Source organism: Rhopalosiphum padi, chromosome 1, assembly GCF_020882245.1.
Source record: "Rhopalosiphum padi isolate XX-2018 chromosome 1, ASM2088224v1, whole genome shotgun sequence".
NCBI classification, from domain to species: Eukaryota; Metazoa; Arthropoda; class Insecta; order Hemiptera; family Aphididae; genus Rhopalosiphum; species Rhopalosiphum padi.
In genome coordinates this window covers 84,784,838-84,804,139 of record NC_083597.1, presented here as the reverse complement: position 1 = coordinate 84,804,139, position 19,302 = coordinate 84,784,838, and the positions used below count along the sequence as shown (strand labels likewise).

Sequence of the window (19,302 nt, the reverse complement as noted above, 5' to 3'; positions counted from 1 at the left end):
AATAACCATCAATTTCGATGTTTCTAGTCTGCCAGGCATTGAGGCATCCCTTGAAGGATCCCATTTTTTTTTTTTATGTTAATTTTATTTATTGATATACCAAATTGTTTTTTTTTTCAATTTAAATAATAATTATACTCGTATATTATAAATTATATAATACATTGATTTTTATATAATTGCTGGATTAATTTTTTTCTTGATTAATAAATATATTTTAAACATAATATTTCTTTTTTTTTAGATTTTAATACTAATTTTTACTAACAAACCAAACGTGTACAGGATTATTACATGTTATGCCCCAGTTGTAAAATTGTCCAATACATGAAATGGACAATTTTTTGCTCAGTTCATTAAATTACCACATTAAAATTCCATTTCACGAACAAGAATATTTTCATTCTTATTTTCACAGTTCATGAATTGAACAACAAAATGAATAAACCGGTAATATGCCGACGATAATCATCTAGGTAGGTTATCGCATTTATAATGAGTGTAATGTATATTGATATTATGTAGACATCTGATTTTTTCCTACTGATAATTTATTAGGTATATTAACTGTAGTATATTGTGCTGTAATCGGAAAAAAAACGGCAGTTACTTGTGCCAAGTACAAATTCTGCAAAATATATAAATAATGCTTCGATAATGGTGGAATTCTAAGCTTATTAAATGAATATTTTGCAATAAGTCATTTAATTTAAATGTAATAGTTATAGCATAACTGTTTAAGAACTACTAATGGAGCAGAAAGTTTTCACCGGACATAATATATGTGCACATGTACAATAGCCAATTCTATAACAACCCTTCGATTAGTTCAATGTATTTAAATTAGACATTTAGTTAAATCAATTTTAAAAGAAACTCAAATACCATACAGATATGGAACCAATAATACCTAATATTATTGATATTATCATCAATAAACAAAGGTCGAGAAAAATTGATGACCAAAATAAATTTGGATATAATTATTAACTATTCAGAGTTATGATTAGAAAAATAACAAAAACATATTACGCTATTTGAAAAAAATTAGTTATCATTTACATATAGAAAAAATAAATCGATACACATATTAAGCGCTTTCTATTTTAATTTGTACAGCATTTATAATACTGTAATTTTTGTTTATAAGTTTTTTTAATTTTTTTTTATTTATTTCTATTTATATTTTAGGGCTTATAAAAATACAATATCAATGTTATTAGTTATTCTACATTAATTTATTATCACTAATAAGACTACCTTAATCATCGTTTGTATTATTATTATTATTGTGCAGTCCACAGTTCAAGATGCACTTAGTGTATATCTTAAATGACTTGAACCGTGGTGTAGTCGCTGTTCACATGAGACATCTGAACGATAAGCCGATCATAAAATCGATAATTTATTGATGGGCTTGGTAGACAGTGTCGCACAACGTGGCAGTGTTACACTAAAGTAAATTGTGTAGTTTTTTTGGGTCCAAACAAATTGAATATCTTATGTCACATAGTGCCCATAGTGGCAGTCCGCAATCGTGTTTCACCCTTCCAAACATAACTGATAGATAAATCGGAATATCTATTTAAAATATTACAGTAAACATTGCTTGGCATAGGATTATCAACGATTATCTGTATAAATAAGTACCATAAATGATTCTATGACATATTTGTATGGGTATGTATATACTGGATTTACTAAACTCATCATTTTCAACATATCATCGTTATACATTTTTTATTTTAATTTAATAAAGTATTGGAAATTGGAATACGTAGAATTGTGAGCTTAGCTACGTCGCAATATGTTATATTTTATATTGTATGGAATACCAAATCATGTAATAGGTACCAACTTATATGACCTTGTCAAAAACGAGTAATATGACAGTACATCGAAAATTATGAAAACGTGATTGCATCAAAACTCCTATTGTATACATTTATATCATGTATATCTTTATTTAATATAAATATTATGCTTATTCGTAGTTTGAGGCCGTAAATCATGCATATCAATATTAATCATAAACAAATGCCTTATAAATATATCAACAATAAATTATAATTAATCTTTAATAGGTACCTACATATTATTTGTTTTGATGAATATATATATATATAATAGTGTATTACATATATCCATGCAGTATGCAGAATATATTATACTAGCAATATTATTAGATATTGCAGAACTAAACATTTTCCATTTTCATAATGTTATATTCATACTTTAAAAATATACTGTATTGAGTATTTTTTTTTTTTTTTTACTTACTAGATAAATCTAAAATGTCTTTATAACTTTGTAAATCATATGATTATGAATGTAGTAAGATTATAAATTTAATTCATTTTTAGTATAGCTAGATGTTGATGAGTTTTGCATTTTTTTCCTTTGATCCTATAAAATGCTATCGAAGCTCAACATTTATTTTTGCTCCCTGGATTCAGAATTTCCTAATAATTTTATTTTATATTTTCTTTGTTTTTAGGTTATTATTTCACATTATCACATATTACCATTTTATATAATTTTTAGTAATTTTTGTACAACGTGGGGTATTTTTTTCGAATTTTAGATTCTAAAGAAATTTCGTTCAAAAATAATAATTTTATTTTTATTAGTGGGTATTGGTGTACTACCTATAAATGCACTATCTATCTAAACTAAAATGGACTTAATACTATAGAAGAATAAAAATCTTCGATCTAATCGCAGAACGTTAAAAAAAAACATAATATAATAATAGCATATAATAACAATAACTAATAAGTACTAATAAAAACTAATATTTAATGTAATAATATTAACTAATATCTAAAAAAAAATGTTTTTTGCAAATTTTAGTAAATGAAATGTATTTTTTTAAATTTTTTACTGCATTGAAATCCTAACCCTATTAAGTCCTAGTTATATTTAGTTATACTATTATATTTAATTTGGGGCCCACCCAATAGTATGGGTCATTGGTGGGAGATACGTGGAAATGGACAACAATCGATCGACCGATTGATTATTATTATTCACTTTTGAGACAGAATATAATATATTTCCTCCTTCCGGACCTACTTAATAACTATTTTTCTGTTAAAAAATCAGGTATTTAATAATATAATACATTTATCAATATTTAGAAATTCATTTTTACTGTTCAAAGCTTATGAAATACTTAATCATTGTTGATATAAAACTGTATCGAGAAAATGATAAAAATAACAGTATTTGTACTTAATGGATTTTTTTCATTTTCTCAATCACAAAAACGTTTTATGCCGATGGTAATAATTAATAACCTTTTTGATTAATTAAATACATTGTATATTTTCTTTGATTATTATTCATATCACATAATTTTTTATAATATATATTCTATATAAAGTATATATTATTTAGTTTATTTATATTAATCTTATTACAGGGAGAGTATCGTGTAGTATTTGAAAAAGTATATCCATGCGAATCAACAAAAAACCATTTATTATTGGCTAACTTTTATTTTAATAAAAAGATATTAAATTCAACTGAATTGCAAGGGAATTTAACAGTGTTGGTACCTTTTGACGATACTTTTACAGTAAGTATAATTACGATTAATTTAATATTTATAGAATACATTTCATAGTACAAAGTCTTGCAGGCAACAAAAATAAAATAACGAAAAAAAACTTGTTAATTGGAATCTGAATACATATACAAGAAGAAGTCCTTAGTACTGTTTCATAATTAATGTACAGCAAGAACTACCTAAATGATTCATTAGAGATATTGATTGAATGTACTATTATTAGTAATTATTTATTACTATGTACAGGCGCACTAAAAAAGGATTTTGTAAAATTCGCATTTTAATACAGGTATTTTTAATTAATGTATATATATTTTTTATGAATATATAGAGTTACTATAAGTTACAAACAATCCAATGGTTAATATTATTGGATGTAATTTTAAACTTCTATTTTATATTTGGTCAATACTAATCAAGTTACTACGTTAAAAAACTGCGTAACTTACATTTAACAGAGTATTAGAATTTAAAGTATGCATAGATTAAGTTAGGTATATCCATAGGAATTATTTAATTTATATTTATTTTTTATTTTTTTGGCTAGTTAATTATTATATTATTTGATTATGATTTTTAAAAATATTTAAAATAAAAAAAATAATAGAAAAATATGTATTTGGAAATTCGTTATAATTTTTAAATCACAGATTTCTATGCAATTGCATATTTTTTTCTTCGTATTTTGGAATTTTTATCAGTAATCCTAATATGGATCATAATAATTTAAAACTAGTAGTGAAATTTGTTTTTGCATATCTCTGCATGTATACAAGAAATGTATAATGTATCATACTATGGTGTTCAGAACGAAAAAATACGTAAACTAAAAAAAAATTTAATTTAATACATTTCTTTTTAAAGTTATACCTAGCTCTAATTTCACCAATTTTGGGTTTAGAGTACATGTTAATACATCAAAATTGCTTGAAAAAAATTGATTTATTTTAAAATGATATTCAAAATAAGGGTTGTCATATAAAAAAAATGAAGTTGTAATGCACATGCGCAAAGTACAAAAGTCAAAAAAATGTTATAGAAAGTTATAGGAGAATTTATGATATATTGTCTAGTTTAACGTCCCGCAAACAAAATTGAAAAATATTTGCATGGAAATGGATGATAAAGTGTAGGTACCCTGTTTTCACGTGTTATATAAATACATTTTATTTATCAATAAATATGCCCAAACAACTTCAGTTGAAACAAAACAATCTTTCTCAGTCTTTGAATATATTATTATGTTATCAGATAAACACTATAGCTTCACTGAAAAAAAACTGGAAATGCATATGATTATTAATTTTAAAATGTATTAATTCAGATGAAAAATTCTTAAAAAAAATAGTTTTTTTTTTTATTATTCATCAATTATATGTATATATCTATTATTAATTATTATAAGTTATTAAATTTGTAATTTGTAAATCAAATAAAAGCTGTGCATAGTAAAATTGTAACTTCCCCTAGAATTGTAAATGTATGTTGTTTAATATTCATTTTACCTAAAGTAATATTAAATTATTTATTTTCAGTTTGATTTAAACTTTATCTCTTGGGGTTCAACTGGTGGTTGGATACCAAATTCAAATATGTTAATAACAAAAAAGCATGTAGTGCTTCTAAAAAACTCGATGGAAATGCATGGAATTCTGTTATGAAGAGTTTTAACTTTCCAGATGTTACCTGTCCATTACCAGTGGTAATGTATAAAAATAATCATGGACATAAATTACATTTGAAAATAGTCGAATTAATAAATAAATAATAATCTCTGGCATATAATTAAGCTGTTTTCAAACAATATTAATTATATAAATATAATCATTATAATAAATAATAAAGTGTACTAATGGGCATTTATCATCCAAATATTATATAGGTATATTCTTTAGCAATTAATCTCTAAATTTTTACAGGGTGAATACGTTACATCAGGGCTTCACTTGAAGATACTTGAAGACCATAGCTTTCCCAAAATATATTTTTATGGAAAATATAAATTGGTGTTTAAGGTGAAAAATATAGAAAATAAAATATTTGGCTGTGAGTCTTTGGAGATTAGTCTTATACGTCCATGGGAAACACCAATTTGAATAAATTACATAAAATAATTATACATTTATGTATATGATTTATTTGAAATTCATGTATAAACAAAATCTATATTTTTTTACTAAATAGAAAAAATAAATTATCTTATAATTATTAATTATACAAACTAATAAAATATTATAGTTAGTTTTTGACAAAATCAATTTTATTTTTTTGACTATCTTTCTGTGATAAATATTTAGATTACCTAAAACCTCTGAAATAATCTGTTTGATTACTCATGTCGATATATCACATTTTGATTTCCAAATGTAACTGTATTTTTTAAGATTTACATTTTGTACTTTTATTTATCTCCGTAGTTACTATAAAATGTATCTACATGGTACAAATTAGCATCTTTAAGAGAAGTATAGAAAATTATTTCAATTCACCCAGTACATTAAGTCATAATAATTGCACTTTTACAGAAGGAAGCAGTGCTAAATTAAATTGTAATATAAAATATTACATCATAATATCGTTTCATGGTTGAATATAATGTTACTGATTTTTAGAAATTATGGTAAATATATACACCATTATGTAACGATTTTAAATACACAGCCTGATTTAACGTAATTATATTATTTTTCCACCATTGCTGTAAATAAATTTACCCCGGAGTATACCAGTTAGATTTAATTTTCTACAATAAATCACTTTGTAAGTTGTAGATTCAATCATTTTTATTAAAAATGTACCTTCAAATAACTTGCAATTTAATATGAAAAACATTATAGGTAGGTACATTATTTTTTATGAGTTAACTATACTCAATTTTAATGTAATAATTGAATACTTATTCTCGTCCCTCTATTATTTTAATAAAGAAACAATTTTTGTTATAATTGTCATCATCAAATATTAATTAATAGAGACCAACGATTTATCTAATGTTTGTGCTTAATGTAATATTTGTGAATTATGTACATACATTATAAGATTAATGATATTAATACAAAATTGATTCGCTAAAATGTATATAATAAATTATTAATAATATAAAAACACTACAGCACTGTACACATTTTGCCGATACAATACGCCGGGCAAAACTATATATTGGCCCGAAGTATATGAAACATAATATTATTATTAATATTTTGTATTTCATAAAAATTAAAATATTATTATTATCAGATTCAAAATTATTTTTAGCGTAATCTATAACATAGATGGGTAGATGTTAAAAAATGTACAAAGATCACAAACATTTTTGTTAAAGAGCACATGTTATCACTTATCAATCACGCAAATGTAAGAAAGTCTATAAAATGTGTAAGAAGTTTTATAGCATAAAGTCATCTCTGTGCCCGCAAGATATTAATGTATTAGTTATTTTGACGTTAAATTTGAAATGAAAGACTTATATTATTAGATTGGAAAAACTTATTTTCATCTGCCATGGTAGTACTTATGGAAGTATTTTTTATCACGAGAATGAAAGAAAATTAAAACACTAATAATATTATAAATATAGATATGTCATAGGAGTGTGTAAATAAACTAACAATGGATCTATCGAATCTTTTTCGATTTTTATTTTCTAATACTCAACAAACAGAATTCATAAACACAATATGACTTGTAACTTGTTTGAAATTTGAAGAATAAAATTAATAATCTAATGATAAAATTATTTCGTATTTTATTTTTTATTTTAATACTTAATTAATCATACATTTTAAATTAAATTAACTTTATAGTTGATTTATTAAATAATGTACATAGTAATTAATAATTATTAATGACAACAAAAAAATCAGTATATTAAGTTGTATATTTACTTGAGACAATATTTATAAAATTCTACGTTCATGAGATTCAACAATGAAAGCTACAACAAGTTCACCAATAAACAAAGGTACTAGACTTCCATGTATACAAATATTTAATTAGGTAACACCGGAAACAACTAATTTCATATATTATTATTAAGTAAGAGGTGCCTAATCTACTTCTTGGATCAATAAAATTTAGCTAATAATATTATCAGTTTGAGTAGCTTAAGACATATGTATAAGAGAACATATTTTAGTTACACTCGGCATTTAACAAAATACATATATACATATATATCCAATGTATTGAATATTCTTATTATCAGCACTAATTAGTTACATATACTCAAAAATTGTATCGAACTTATATAGAAAAAAAACTAAAATATTAAAGAGAATATATTTTTTTAATAATAATATTTGATATCTTGGTGTTGCATAATACACCTATTTGATCCTGTACCAAGTAATATAATTAAATTGTATTTGTTCATTATTTGTATGATTTATAATCAACATTATTAGAAATCTGTAACTCTCTATCTCAAACACAAGCATTAGCAAGAAAATACATAATCGAAAATGATATATTTGTTAAAATAATTGTGTACATATTCTTTTTCGATCAATAAAATTAAACCCATAGAGCACTCTAGTGTTCTAGACGTGTATTACAAATTCATTCTGTAAACTGTAAGTAGGTATACAACGCCTATGACTACCTATAGCCATTTTCATAATATTATGGTTGGAGCAAGTCTTAAAAATAGAATCATAATTATTATTTATATATCATGAAAATACTGAACATTAAACAGCTGTGTACTGGTTAAACTGTATAGGCTATGTAAAATCTCTTCATTTATCACTAGAGCGTAGTATGAGTATAAAATAATTTTTCATCCTGAAAATAATTATAATAATTGCCTAAATATCAAAAACTATAATTTTAATTTAATTCATGTAACTTATATGAACAATCAATTTTTAAATACATTTTTAGTTATATCATAAATTTTGGATCAATAATCGATAGATCAATGATTAGCTAAAACGCCACAAATTCAAAAATGTGTGACGTGTCTTATTGACCAATAAGTGGTGATTAATTACCCATACTTTTGAATACTTGATTTTAATTAATAATATAACATGCGTGAATTCTTTGACAAAATGACTAGGGTTTTTAGAAAGCCGACTTTCAATTTAAAAGTATCTTAAAATAAGATACATGTTTAAAAAACAATAAAATATTTGAATATTATAATTATATACCTGTTTATTTTAGGCGCATCTTATTTATTTTAAATATTGTTAACATTTTTTTAGCTCAAGATGCATGAAAATTGTATATAAGTTTCCTTAAAAGTTGTTCATTTATCATCATTTTATAAACAATTATTTAACAATGAATTTAAATTGAACCACTTTTTTTAAAAGTAAACTGAATTTTGTATTGATATTTGATGTTATATTATATTTTATTTGGCTAATTTGTAAATTGTTAAAACATTACCTATAATTAAATTTAATATAGTTCATAATTTTTCTTTTAAAATATTTTTTTTATAAGTTTCATAAATTTACCCCATCTGAATAGCCATACAATATGTATTGTATGATTTCAAATTTTTTTATGATTTATTAAATTATTTTATACATAGTAATAATAATTGAATTATTTAAAAATACAATATTATAGACGTTATAGTATATAATATTATATCGAACGTGATATATAAGGAGTTGATTATTTTTCATTTATAAAAGCAATGTATGCAATTTTGTATGTATCATATACAATTTTATACAATTTTACTGTATTATTATTATTTTAAAATAAAATATCCAACTTATACTTTAATTAATTTAGAATATAATCGTAGATGTTTATTAAATGATGTATTAATTTAACAGGACTATTTTTATTTGATTTCTAATTTTGATTGAACGTAATTAAACTTTTATACATTGCTAATAAATAATAATATATTATTTATTTATTAATGCATTATAAAATATGCAAACTAAGCCCTTAATTACAAATTATGGTATGTGATTACTGATTGAGTCATGACAAAAACACGTTAAAAGATAAACATAAATACAATAGGTATTTTAAATACAAATTAAAAACAAATAAAAATCACTGGCTATTCTTATATTAGCATGAGACATAAAATGACAAAGTGTTTTATAGATGCATTACTCATGTTATTAGTGGTACTCAATGGGATGTGAAACGTTGAGAATTATATTATGAGTGGTTATTCATTATTTAGATATTAATTTTACTTCTGTACAACAGTTTGCCATTCTTTCGAATTAAATAATTAATTTAAAACAAATTGAATAGCAAAGAAAATATTGTTTTCAAAAGTATTATATAAATATTTCCATAGTATTTTTATAGTAATCGTACAATATCTATTAATTACGAGATCCTAAAATTTCTTTGGAAAATATGGTATAACACAATGTGCTGTAGTACTTTAACTTAAAAGAATAGTTTTTTCGGTGATTGAATATTTTTTTTTTTTTAAAACGTATAGATATTGCAATAAGTCTCCCATGAAAAATCTGGCACTAAAACTTTTCGCGAGAGTCCAGTAGTGGCGCCAAGTTCGCTAGACCGATGTTAAAAGAAAAAAAAACTGTCTGGATGAATTCGCAGTAAAGAGCAACATACCTGGTATCCGGTATAATATATTACGTACGCTATATCGTGTATACACACCTCTTAGATATGGCCGTACAAATAATAATAATAATAAAGTACAGTATAATAATGTACTCGACTGTGGGACATCACGCGCAATCGTAACGCATGTAACGGTATACCAGGTTTGGCAAAACCGAGTTCGATACCGGTTGATGCCGAATCTGGCGATAGGCATTCGCGTCCGGTCTTCCGGTGTCCGCGGTATTACTACCCTATATATAATATATTTATACATATACAATGTGCTAGACGAGCCGTGTACTCCGGTATATTGATACAAATTGTCGCAGATATTCTTAATAGGTAGTATAGGTAGGTATTAGTATCTATATATGTGTCGGATGTGTGACCGGGCATTAGGTCAGACGACCAGTGAATGGTAATGATGAACTTGTGTCGCGTCGTCCCACAGTGGCGTATATAGGTAGACAAAACATTAGATATGTAAACATATATTATGTCTCTGTCTATATTTAGATAATCTATAGTAGTTAATATGAAAATATGTCTAAATTGCAAAACATTAATAATAATAAAAATAAAAATAAAAACAATATTTAGATAATATTATAATTGCGTTAATAAATACTCCATTTTGACTGCCGGCTGGTGCACCGGTTTTAGTCCTGATACATGTTACATTAAAACTCTAATAAAACTGTGGGTCTCTTAAATATTTTAAACACCGAAAAAAAACACTGCAAATAAAATGGTCTTTAAAAAGACTAATAAGACGACAAATTAATATTCAAAACATTTTAATTCTTAGATAGATAAAGTGAATTTTATATTTAAATGTGTACAGTTGTAATTATTATATTTAAAAAAAAAAACAAAATACGTACTTCTCCGATAAGAATCGAATATTATTTATTTATCACTACAAGAATAACTTACTAAACCGTATATATAGATGTATGTATAAATCTCTAAACTACTTATATACTCGCAAATCGCAATAAGGTGTCGTTCGTATAAATGTGCGTTTCGATTAAATAAGTTCTGTCCTAAACTTAACCCTATAAATTCAATTATGATAAGCGATGATAGTGTATCACGGCAGTTAAGTTAGAATATCGTATTTTTTTTTACAATTTTATCGATATGCATTTGATTAAATATGATTATAAACATTTGGGTATTGGGTAATACCATTTTATATAAAATTAATCGATTTTAATCAACTGATCGTGGTACGATGTCCATTGGTGACTACATTTTGTTTTTTACAATTAATAATTTTCAACCATAAACTTGGCAGCCATTATTAATTAGAGTATTATTATTTTTTTTTTTTTACTATTACGAGACCACACACCGTCTCGTATTATGAGATGTCAATACCGGGTGTTCAATAAGTTAGAAAACTTTTAATTATTACTGTATGAATATTTTAATACCTACATGAAGCAATAACAGATATCACTGCTCACTTTTGTACGTTTATAATGTAAAATATTTCATAACTCTATTAATTATATCAGATTCTCGTTTATCAATTAGTACGATTAGTTGTCCGCTTCCAAATGTATTAAACATTCCGTATATTATGTAGGTATGTATTTTTAATCAGATTAAATAAGAGTAGTTTCAACTCATTTCAGTATACTTAACTTCATATGAAAATCCATGACGTTTTTCTCATTTAATTTTCAAAAATTGGAGACTAAAAAAAATATTAGATGTTTTTGCACTCAATAAATTAACAATATTTCTAATGTCTATACTGTTATGGTTATAATTTTTGCACGTTGTATACTTCAATTTGTATCATTTAATTTGACTTGAACGTTTTCATAATATTATATAGTCACTACATTATAAAGGATAATTATTAATGCATTATAGTGTTTGTAACCGATAAGTATTTAACAATATTGATACACATTGTGTATACAATAATATTCCATAAATAGGAAAATATTATCAAACATATTGTGTACTAAAACCAGTAAAACCTGACCTACTTCTTTAATGTATAATATATAGGTACCTATAAGTCTATAGGTATTAGCCATTAGATACCGAGTACCAAATAAAGTTATAAATATTATTAACATCATTAATGATACACTGTTATAAAAACTCAAAATTAGCATTTTTAATTCATATTTATTTGGCATAAATTGGTGATTGATTAGTTTCACTAAGTATTAGGTATTAAAAAATCGTGTGACAGTTAATTTTAACATCATATAATTATTATAAAAACATTTTGTTTAATTACAAGAAACTACGTTTTTATTTTAAAAATTCACAAATAGAAGTTTACGTGATTAAGGTTACAACCATCACGTTAAAAGTGAGAATTTTTTTTTGTTAACATTTTGTAGGTGAAATCGTTTTTAGTAAGTACGTAAAATAAATAGAAACATGTCAATTCAGGCGTAAAACCACCAATTTATATTTACCTACTAATCTTCAAACATTAGAGAACATTCTAAGAAATAAATCAAGCATAATATCAATAAATGTTGACCTTCTAATCTCTGACAGAGAAAGATAAATTTGTATTACCAAATACCGCCGCCAGATTCACAACACTACCTATCAATAAATCGATTATAGAAATAGCAATTACTAACACTTTTGTCATGTAATAATAGGTATGTGTTTAATAAATGTTCTTAAATTTTATAAAGCAATATACAAGTGTATCTATTCTATTTAAATGTTTACACTCATTAATTTGAAGTTAAATATTTTTTGAAAGTATTTTTTTTATATAATTTTATGATATCATAGAATAAAATTTAAAAACAATATATTTTTTCTGCATGCATTTTTAGTTTAATACTTCACAATAAAATCTTTTTCAATGTATTTTAATAAATAAAAATTTAAGTGTATATTAAGTTATATCATACATTTATAGAAGAATATGTTATACGAATATCCAAGTTCTTAAATGTATCATATTCATAGTGCATTGTAAATGGTTTATTATTTTTATTTAATTAATTATTCAACTGTCCTTTGCATTATATATGACTAAGACACATTATTAAGCAACCTAAAACGCTTATAAAAAAACTACTGTGACTATAGATTTTTGGTATTTTTTAATTGATAAATGTACAACGTTTAATATGTTATTCTATCTAGAAAAATGCATAGGTATTACGTATCATGTAAGTTTTCATTGTATATTGTAATCAATGCATATTTTATTACATAAACTATTGACTATGAAATAGTGAAATACTATAATTTAAGTTGATATAATAAATTACATTCAAAGTGTTGATGAGTAATTCAGAAAATAAGTAGTTTATTTAATGGGATAAGTATAGGTAATACCTAACTTAAATAACATTACATAATAGTATTTCCTTGAATATGTATTTAAGTATAAACAAAGGCTATAAAAACCTAACCGAAAAAATATCTAATACTATTATTATGTAAATACGAAAATTTAATATTAGTTTATAAGTCGTCAGTTGAAATAGTTTTGAATTTTTATTTGATTTGGAGTTGAGTAATAAGTGTTTTTATGGTATTTTCTAGGTGTTAGAGTGTTTAGACCTAATTTTAATACTATATTATGTAACAATGTTGATATCAAATACGCTGAAAACTGGTTTAAACTGAAAATGGAAACTTTGATTCGTTCATTTGATTTCAAAATCACCCATTTAACGATCATCAAATGTATAATCAAAACTTTAAAAAATTTTTACAGTTGATTATGGAAATAGACGCCTACCATGTAAGTCTAATTAAAAAAAAATAGTTCACAAGGAAATTGTTTTTTGTTTGTCTTTCAACAATTGCGATCATGTAATAAATAGTAATAATAATGTATTATCTATCCATTCATCGACGACATAGTTGTTACATCAATATTGTTCTACGTAATATTATGCATTATACGATTTATACCTACACGTAAACACGAATGTAATTCGTTAGTAGGAACTTGCACCGACACTTACCTGTATACGTATAGATCGGCACGCAGCGCCCATCTGCTTGATTTCGGTCGTTCAATTCGAGGTTACGACCACCTGCAGCAGTCTGACGAACATATTTTTTTAAACCCTTTGTGGAGTTGTTCATTGCACGCACTTAGGTTTTTGGCGGCTACGGTTTAATTGGATAATTAAATAGGTGTTAGTGGTCCTACAATAGTCGGGACGTCCGTTTATAACTTTACTACTTATGTCTGGCAAACTAGCAATATAATATAACGAAATCCCAGCGAGTGAAATTTAAACCACTGGATTTAGGTCAATATCAGAGTTTAAATATTTATTTTCAAATTTATAAACGATAAAATCCTCGAGATAATTGCAAGTATTTTATACAGAAAAAAAATCCAAATAAAATGTTACAGCCACGTATTATTACGTAATAAAATCACAATTTAACTTTTTCGTTGCACTGCCTACAATATATCGTTTATTTTTATAAAAAAATAAAACAAGATATGATGTTCCTTCAAAATTCTTCTACTCTTAAAATTTTGTAAACAAGTGTTTAATCATTGACCTATAGAGGGCAACATTTTAATTTTGCGTAGCGGAATTTTACTATATTGTTCGTTAAGCCACTTTCAGTCTGTTTAGTGTTTCAGACCAATCATATCAAATCAACACACAATTTCTGCATTATAGGCAGAAAATTGTATAAAATGGTTCTTCAAAAATTTGCCGATTTGTGTGTACCTATTTACAGCCCAACCAGATGGTTGAGAAAGTTTGTAAAGTATAGGTACACATTCTATATATTATGATGGAATGCAAATGAAAAATTTAAAATAGACGGGACAAAATCGGTGCAATATAATACAACAGCGATGTATCATTAATAATATTTTATTTTTATTTTGTATTGTTAATCGGTTGTCGTCAGATGGCGCCGTGTCCGTCGCAGAACGGAACTGCAACGCGTCGAGCACGTAATAATATTATATAGTAATAATAGATCATACTTGTACTGCACTACTGATGCGACGGCGGGGCACTACAACAGCGGCGGTGGCGGTTCACCAGCAGTCACGTGTGACTCTTAAATTGCCGACCAGTCGGTGCGCCTCGCGACTGCTAACGTAACGTGTGCCGTCGTTTCGTTCGCCGTAGTCGGTATAGAAGAACAAAACGATCCGGACAATACGAAATCGATATTAATTAGTTACAGTAACGATTTTTGTCTGCATACGTGTGCTCAAAATAATCGATCGTCTAGTTTAGTGAAATAAAAATATTGCCGTTTCCGGTCGTGTCCGAAAGTCTGTGTGTTTGCGTATTACGGACGTCCGATTTACAAAGATTGCGAGGATCCGAGTGCGCGGTGTTTAATAACAATAATAATATTGTCGGACGTCGCTCTTCATCCGTTAATCCGTCGGCACCGCTGGCAGAAAACACGGGCAAAGAGTGAGTGCTGTACATATATTATTATTTATTATATCACAACCTATAATACAACTGGACTGAACTACGTAGTAACTAATATTATTACCTATCGTATTTCACGAGGGTACACGACTGTACGCGTATTATTGTATAATAATTAATTTAAAAATCATAGCTGGGCGAGCTACAGATTTTAATCCGTCGAGCCTTTGATGATTTCGTGATCAACATAATTGCAATACGCGTGTTTACTGTTTTCGCATCATAATAATATTAATCACAACAATTCTCTTTATTGTGGTGCATATACTTCTTCGACATCGAAAATAAAGACAGTCGAATAGTACAACAACTAATATAATATGTATTGTGATACTATTATATGGTTCGTATTCGACAGAGAACGGATACAAGGGGTGTGCTATACGGGGACTGAAGGCATTCCTTTATTAAAATATAGAATAATATTTCGAAGACACGCGCTTCTCGTTTATAGAATGATTTATATTTTATACAAATGTGTTATACTTATTAGTAGCCTCCGACAACACTAACAATATTTTACAAACATTCATGATTATCGCTTTTCGACACTAAAAGTGTTTCGTTGAAGTATTATTCATTGTTTCTATATAGGTGGTCTACAGTTAGCTATCGCATCTTTTTCATCCTCCACCGCCCCTGTTTGAGACGTGCCTGTGCGCACCCGATGATGCAAAACGTCTGTTATAAATTCGGACATCGAAATACCCCGCGGGCGTGTGCAAGTGAGTTCCGTGGCGGGGACGGCACGGACTCTCGTACAACGCGCGCCCGCGGGACAAAATAATAAAAACTGGTCCAGTCCATATAACTATTTATTTACCTATTCGTTTTATTTATTATTTCACCGTGTAACATTATCGTATCGACGTTATAATATCATTCCCTCATTTCTTTGTGCGAGGCCCCCTCAGCATGTTTAGGTGACCAGAGATGACCGTGTTATTATGATGCGGTGCGAGCAAAACGATACATTACACGAAATGCACAGTACCCCGAAGATTATTTATGGTTTTCCGTGGAAATTTACACATCTAACAGTGTTTCGGCTCTTTGCGACACATCCCGAATACAGAGCTTACTCACATTACATCATAATATACTGTGCTTCGTCTTATGTGTAGGTACGGGTGGGGTGATCTGATCGAAAATCTAGTGGCAGAAAATCTAATAATTGAATTAATATCATTGGTCGAACACATTTTTGATCGAAAAATATATAAAAGTTAATAAACAAATATAAAAATCAATGTTAAATTTAATGTTTAAAGAACAATTTATGTTTTAAATGTTGAGCTATTCTTCTCAAATATTTCAAGAAACCATAACCTATAGATCATCTATGTTAAGCCTTTGTTGCACTTCTTTTAAGCGTATATTTGTTTTATCTTGTATACTTCTTCAACTATTATAATTTGTAATAAGGTATGTTTGTCAATTTTACTTCGACCGAAAAACCCGTTGGACCATAATAATTAAATATTCGACCATATCTTTTTCGGCTAAAAAATAATTCGATCACATTTTATAGATCACTAAACCTTCGACCAAATGGCTCGCACCAGTAAGTAGATAGCTCACATACATACATTTTATATGTATATCATATATTGCAGTCGGGGTAGTTGGACGTACTATAATAGTAGTATAGCATATTTTGTAATAATCTTTAGGGGACTCTACTCAATTCGATCACCAACCTCCTTCAGACTTGTTTTTTTTTGCAAGCTGAAAGTTCATATCTCATTATAAAATTGTCTAAAATATTTCTTAATTTAATTCACTATATCTGTACCGTATAGTGATAAGTCTTTTGATTCTCGTGGATACGTATCATGTTCTGAGAGCTTAACTTTTCCGTGGCGATAGCAGATGTTCAGATGTTCAGATGATAGATCTCCCCTTTTCATTTTTAAAAGATAAAGCATTACAATATTGAAAATGTACTGTCATATCGACGATATCTATAAATATTCAGGGTTGTTTTAATTGTTTTCTCTAGTTTTCGTTGATTCTATTTTTTGATTATTTTATTTATTTTTTTTTTTTTTTTGGTAAAAAGTCATTTTTTCATTTAATACCTAAAGCCTCTTTTTATCCAACTTACAGTTTAAAAAAATAAGTCCATTATTGATTGCCATGATAATAAAATTATTTTACGAAACTTATACATATCATTTCAATTTTTTTTTTATAAAACAGAGAGATATTTGGCCATCGATTCGAAAACGGCTTAAAAACGATGGATGGCGGGCGCGAGCTGTTATAGTGATTATAGTATAGTATATGATATATATTATTAAATATAAGGACGACTTGTAGGTAAATATAATGTTATGATTTAAGACGATCACTGTATTTTAAAAACACCTAAATTGTATTTTTCGTTAACCAAAGTATTCACATAAAGAAAAACATGGACAATTTGATGAATTTATATTTTCATCAAGTACACACGAAAAAAAATAATAGTGAAAGTTATTATTATTTTTTTAAATATAAAATGGTTGACTTAGTTTTGTTTTTTAAGGGTAGTTAAAAACGAAATTTGAGAGACTGCGCAATGCGAGCACATAATTTATGTGATATTATTATATTATAGTGCAGTAACCTATACAAGTTGTTTAATAATACTATACACCAGACACCTGCCGGCACGCGCTTCTCCTAACCAGACTGATGTTACGACGACAGTAATAAATAATAATAAATTATTATACAAAATATAGGTAGCTAGTGTTGTTGGTGCCACCAGTCAGCTGCTGTGGCCGCTGTACGTCTCGCGTACAGGGTTCGCTCCGTCACTTCCGGTATTGCAGTCGTGCGTGCCACCGCTTTTTTTTAAGGAAAAAAAAATGTTTTCCAGTCGTCGCCCCTTCTCACTGCAATAACAATAACATCGCGTTGTTTGTACGGTTTTTGGGTTTTTTTTTGTTTTACCCTTCGCACACACGTTTCGCTGCGTACCCTTCCAACCGTAAACGCTTTCGAATATCAGCTAATACTATACACACAAAACCCATAGCATCAACCAGCAATGGCAATTATGCCCGACAAAAATGTATAATATGACATTATATTTGTAGAGTAGTTTCCTGTTTGATTTTGACTTATCGAGTTCTTCTATTTATTTTTTTGTTTTGAGTTTCGATATAAGTACATCTATTTTGTCATCATCACTACTGTATACAAATCGTGGACGACAATGTTTTATAACATGTCGATTATACCAACAATAAAGATCGTCTGAAATTCAGAAAGCTATTTAAACTTTTATGTATCTAGTATTTTTACGATTATCTAATAATAATAAAAATAATGATAATGCCAGCTCACTCGTCTTCACTCATTCGTCTTTTCGACATTTCACCGTTTTATATTGTGTGATCCATAAATATAATTTTATCTGCACGTGTTCATTATGTTTACAATTTTATCGTCACTTAACTGTCCGGCATATATCTAATAATATATTATATTAACCTACTTTCCAAAATTTATACTTTAAAATAGTCTTGATTTAGATATTTGAAATTCAACTCATAAGATTTGAATTATATATTTTTATCGTTAAAACTAAATAAATAAACTAATATAAGTCACTACCTGTGAATAATAATAATAAAAATAAAACTGAACGCGTTTTGCGGTTTTAGAGTTTTGAACGTCGATTGTCGTTATTTTCGGTGGTATTTCTGCATAAATAAGCATTATGTCTCATCTGCTTAA

The 19,302-nt window shown here is 26.8% G+C and overlaps 2 protein-coding genes across 3 annotated transcripts in view; both read left to right on the top strand.

The window, feature by feature from the left end:
• The first annotated feature begins 3,209 nt into the window (after nt 1-3,209).
• Nucleotides 3,210-5,667, top strand: LOC132917625 (uncharacterized). The gene is given in 5 exon segments (XM_060978454.1): nt 3,210-3,284; nt 3,425-3,580; nt 5,107-5,179; nt 5,182-5,273; nt 5,491-5,667. Coding segments are annotated over 5 exon segments (573 nt in total).
• Nucleotides 5,668-15,168: 9,501 nt separating this feature from the next.
• The window catches only part of LOC132927946 (calpain-1 catalytic subunit-like), a 90,015-nt gene continuing 85,881 nt past the window's right edge, over nt 15,169-19,302 (top strand). The window contains exons 1-2 of one of the 2 annotated variants that reach the window (XM_060992602.1): nt 15,169-15,552; nt 17,776-17,850. The gene's annotated coding sequence lies outside the window, so the exon portion shown is untranslated. The remainder of the gene's footprint in view (nt 15,553-17,775; nt 17,851-19,302) is intronic. The other variant, XM_060992532.1, reaches the window with a different exon arrangement.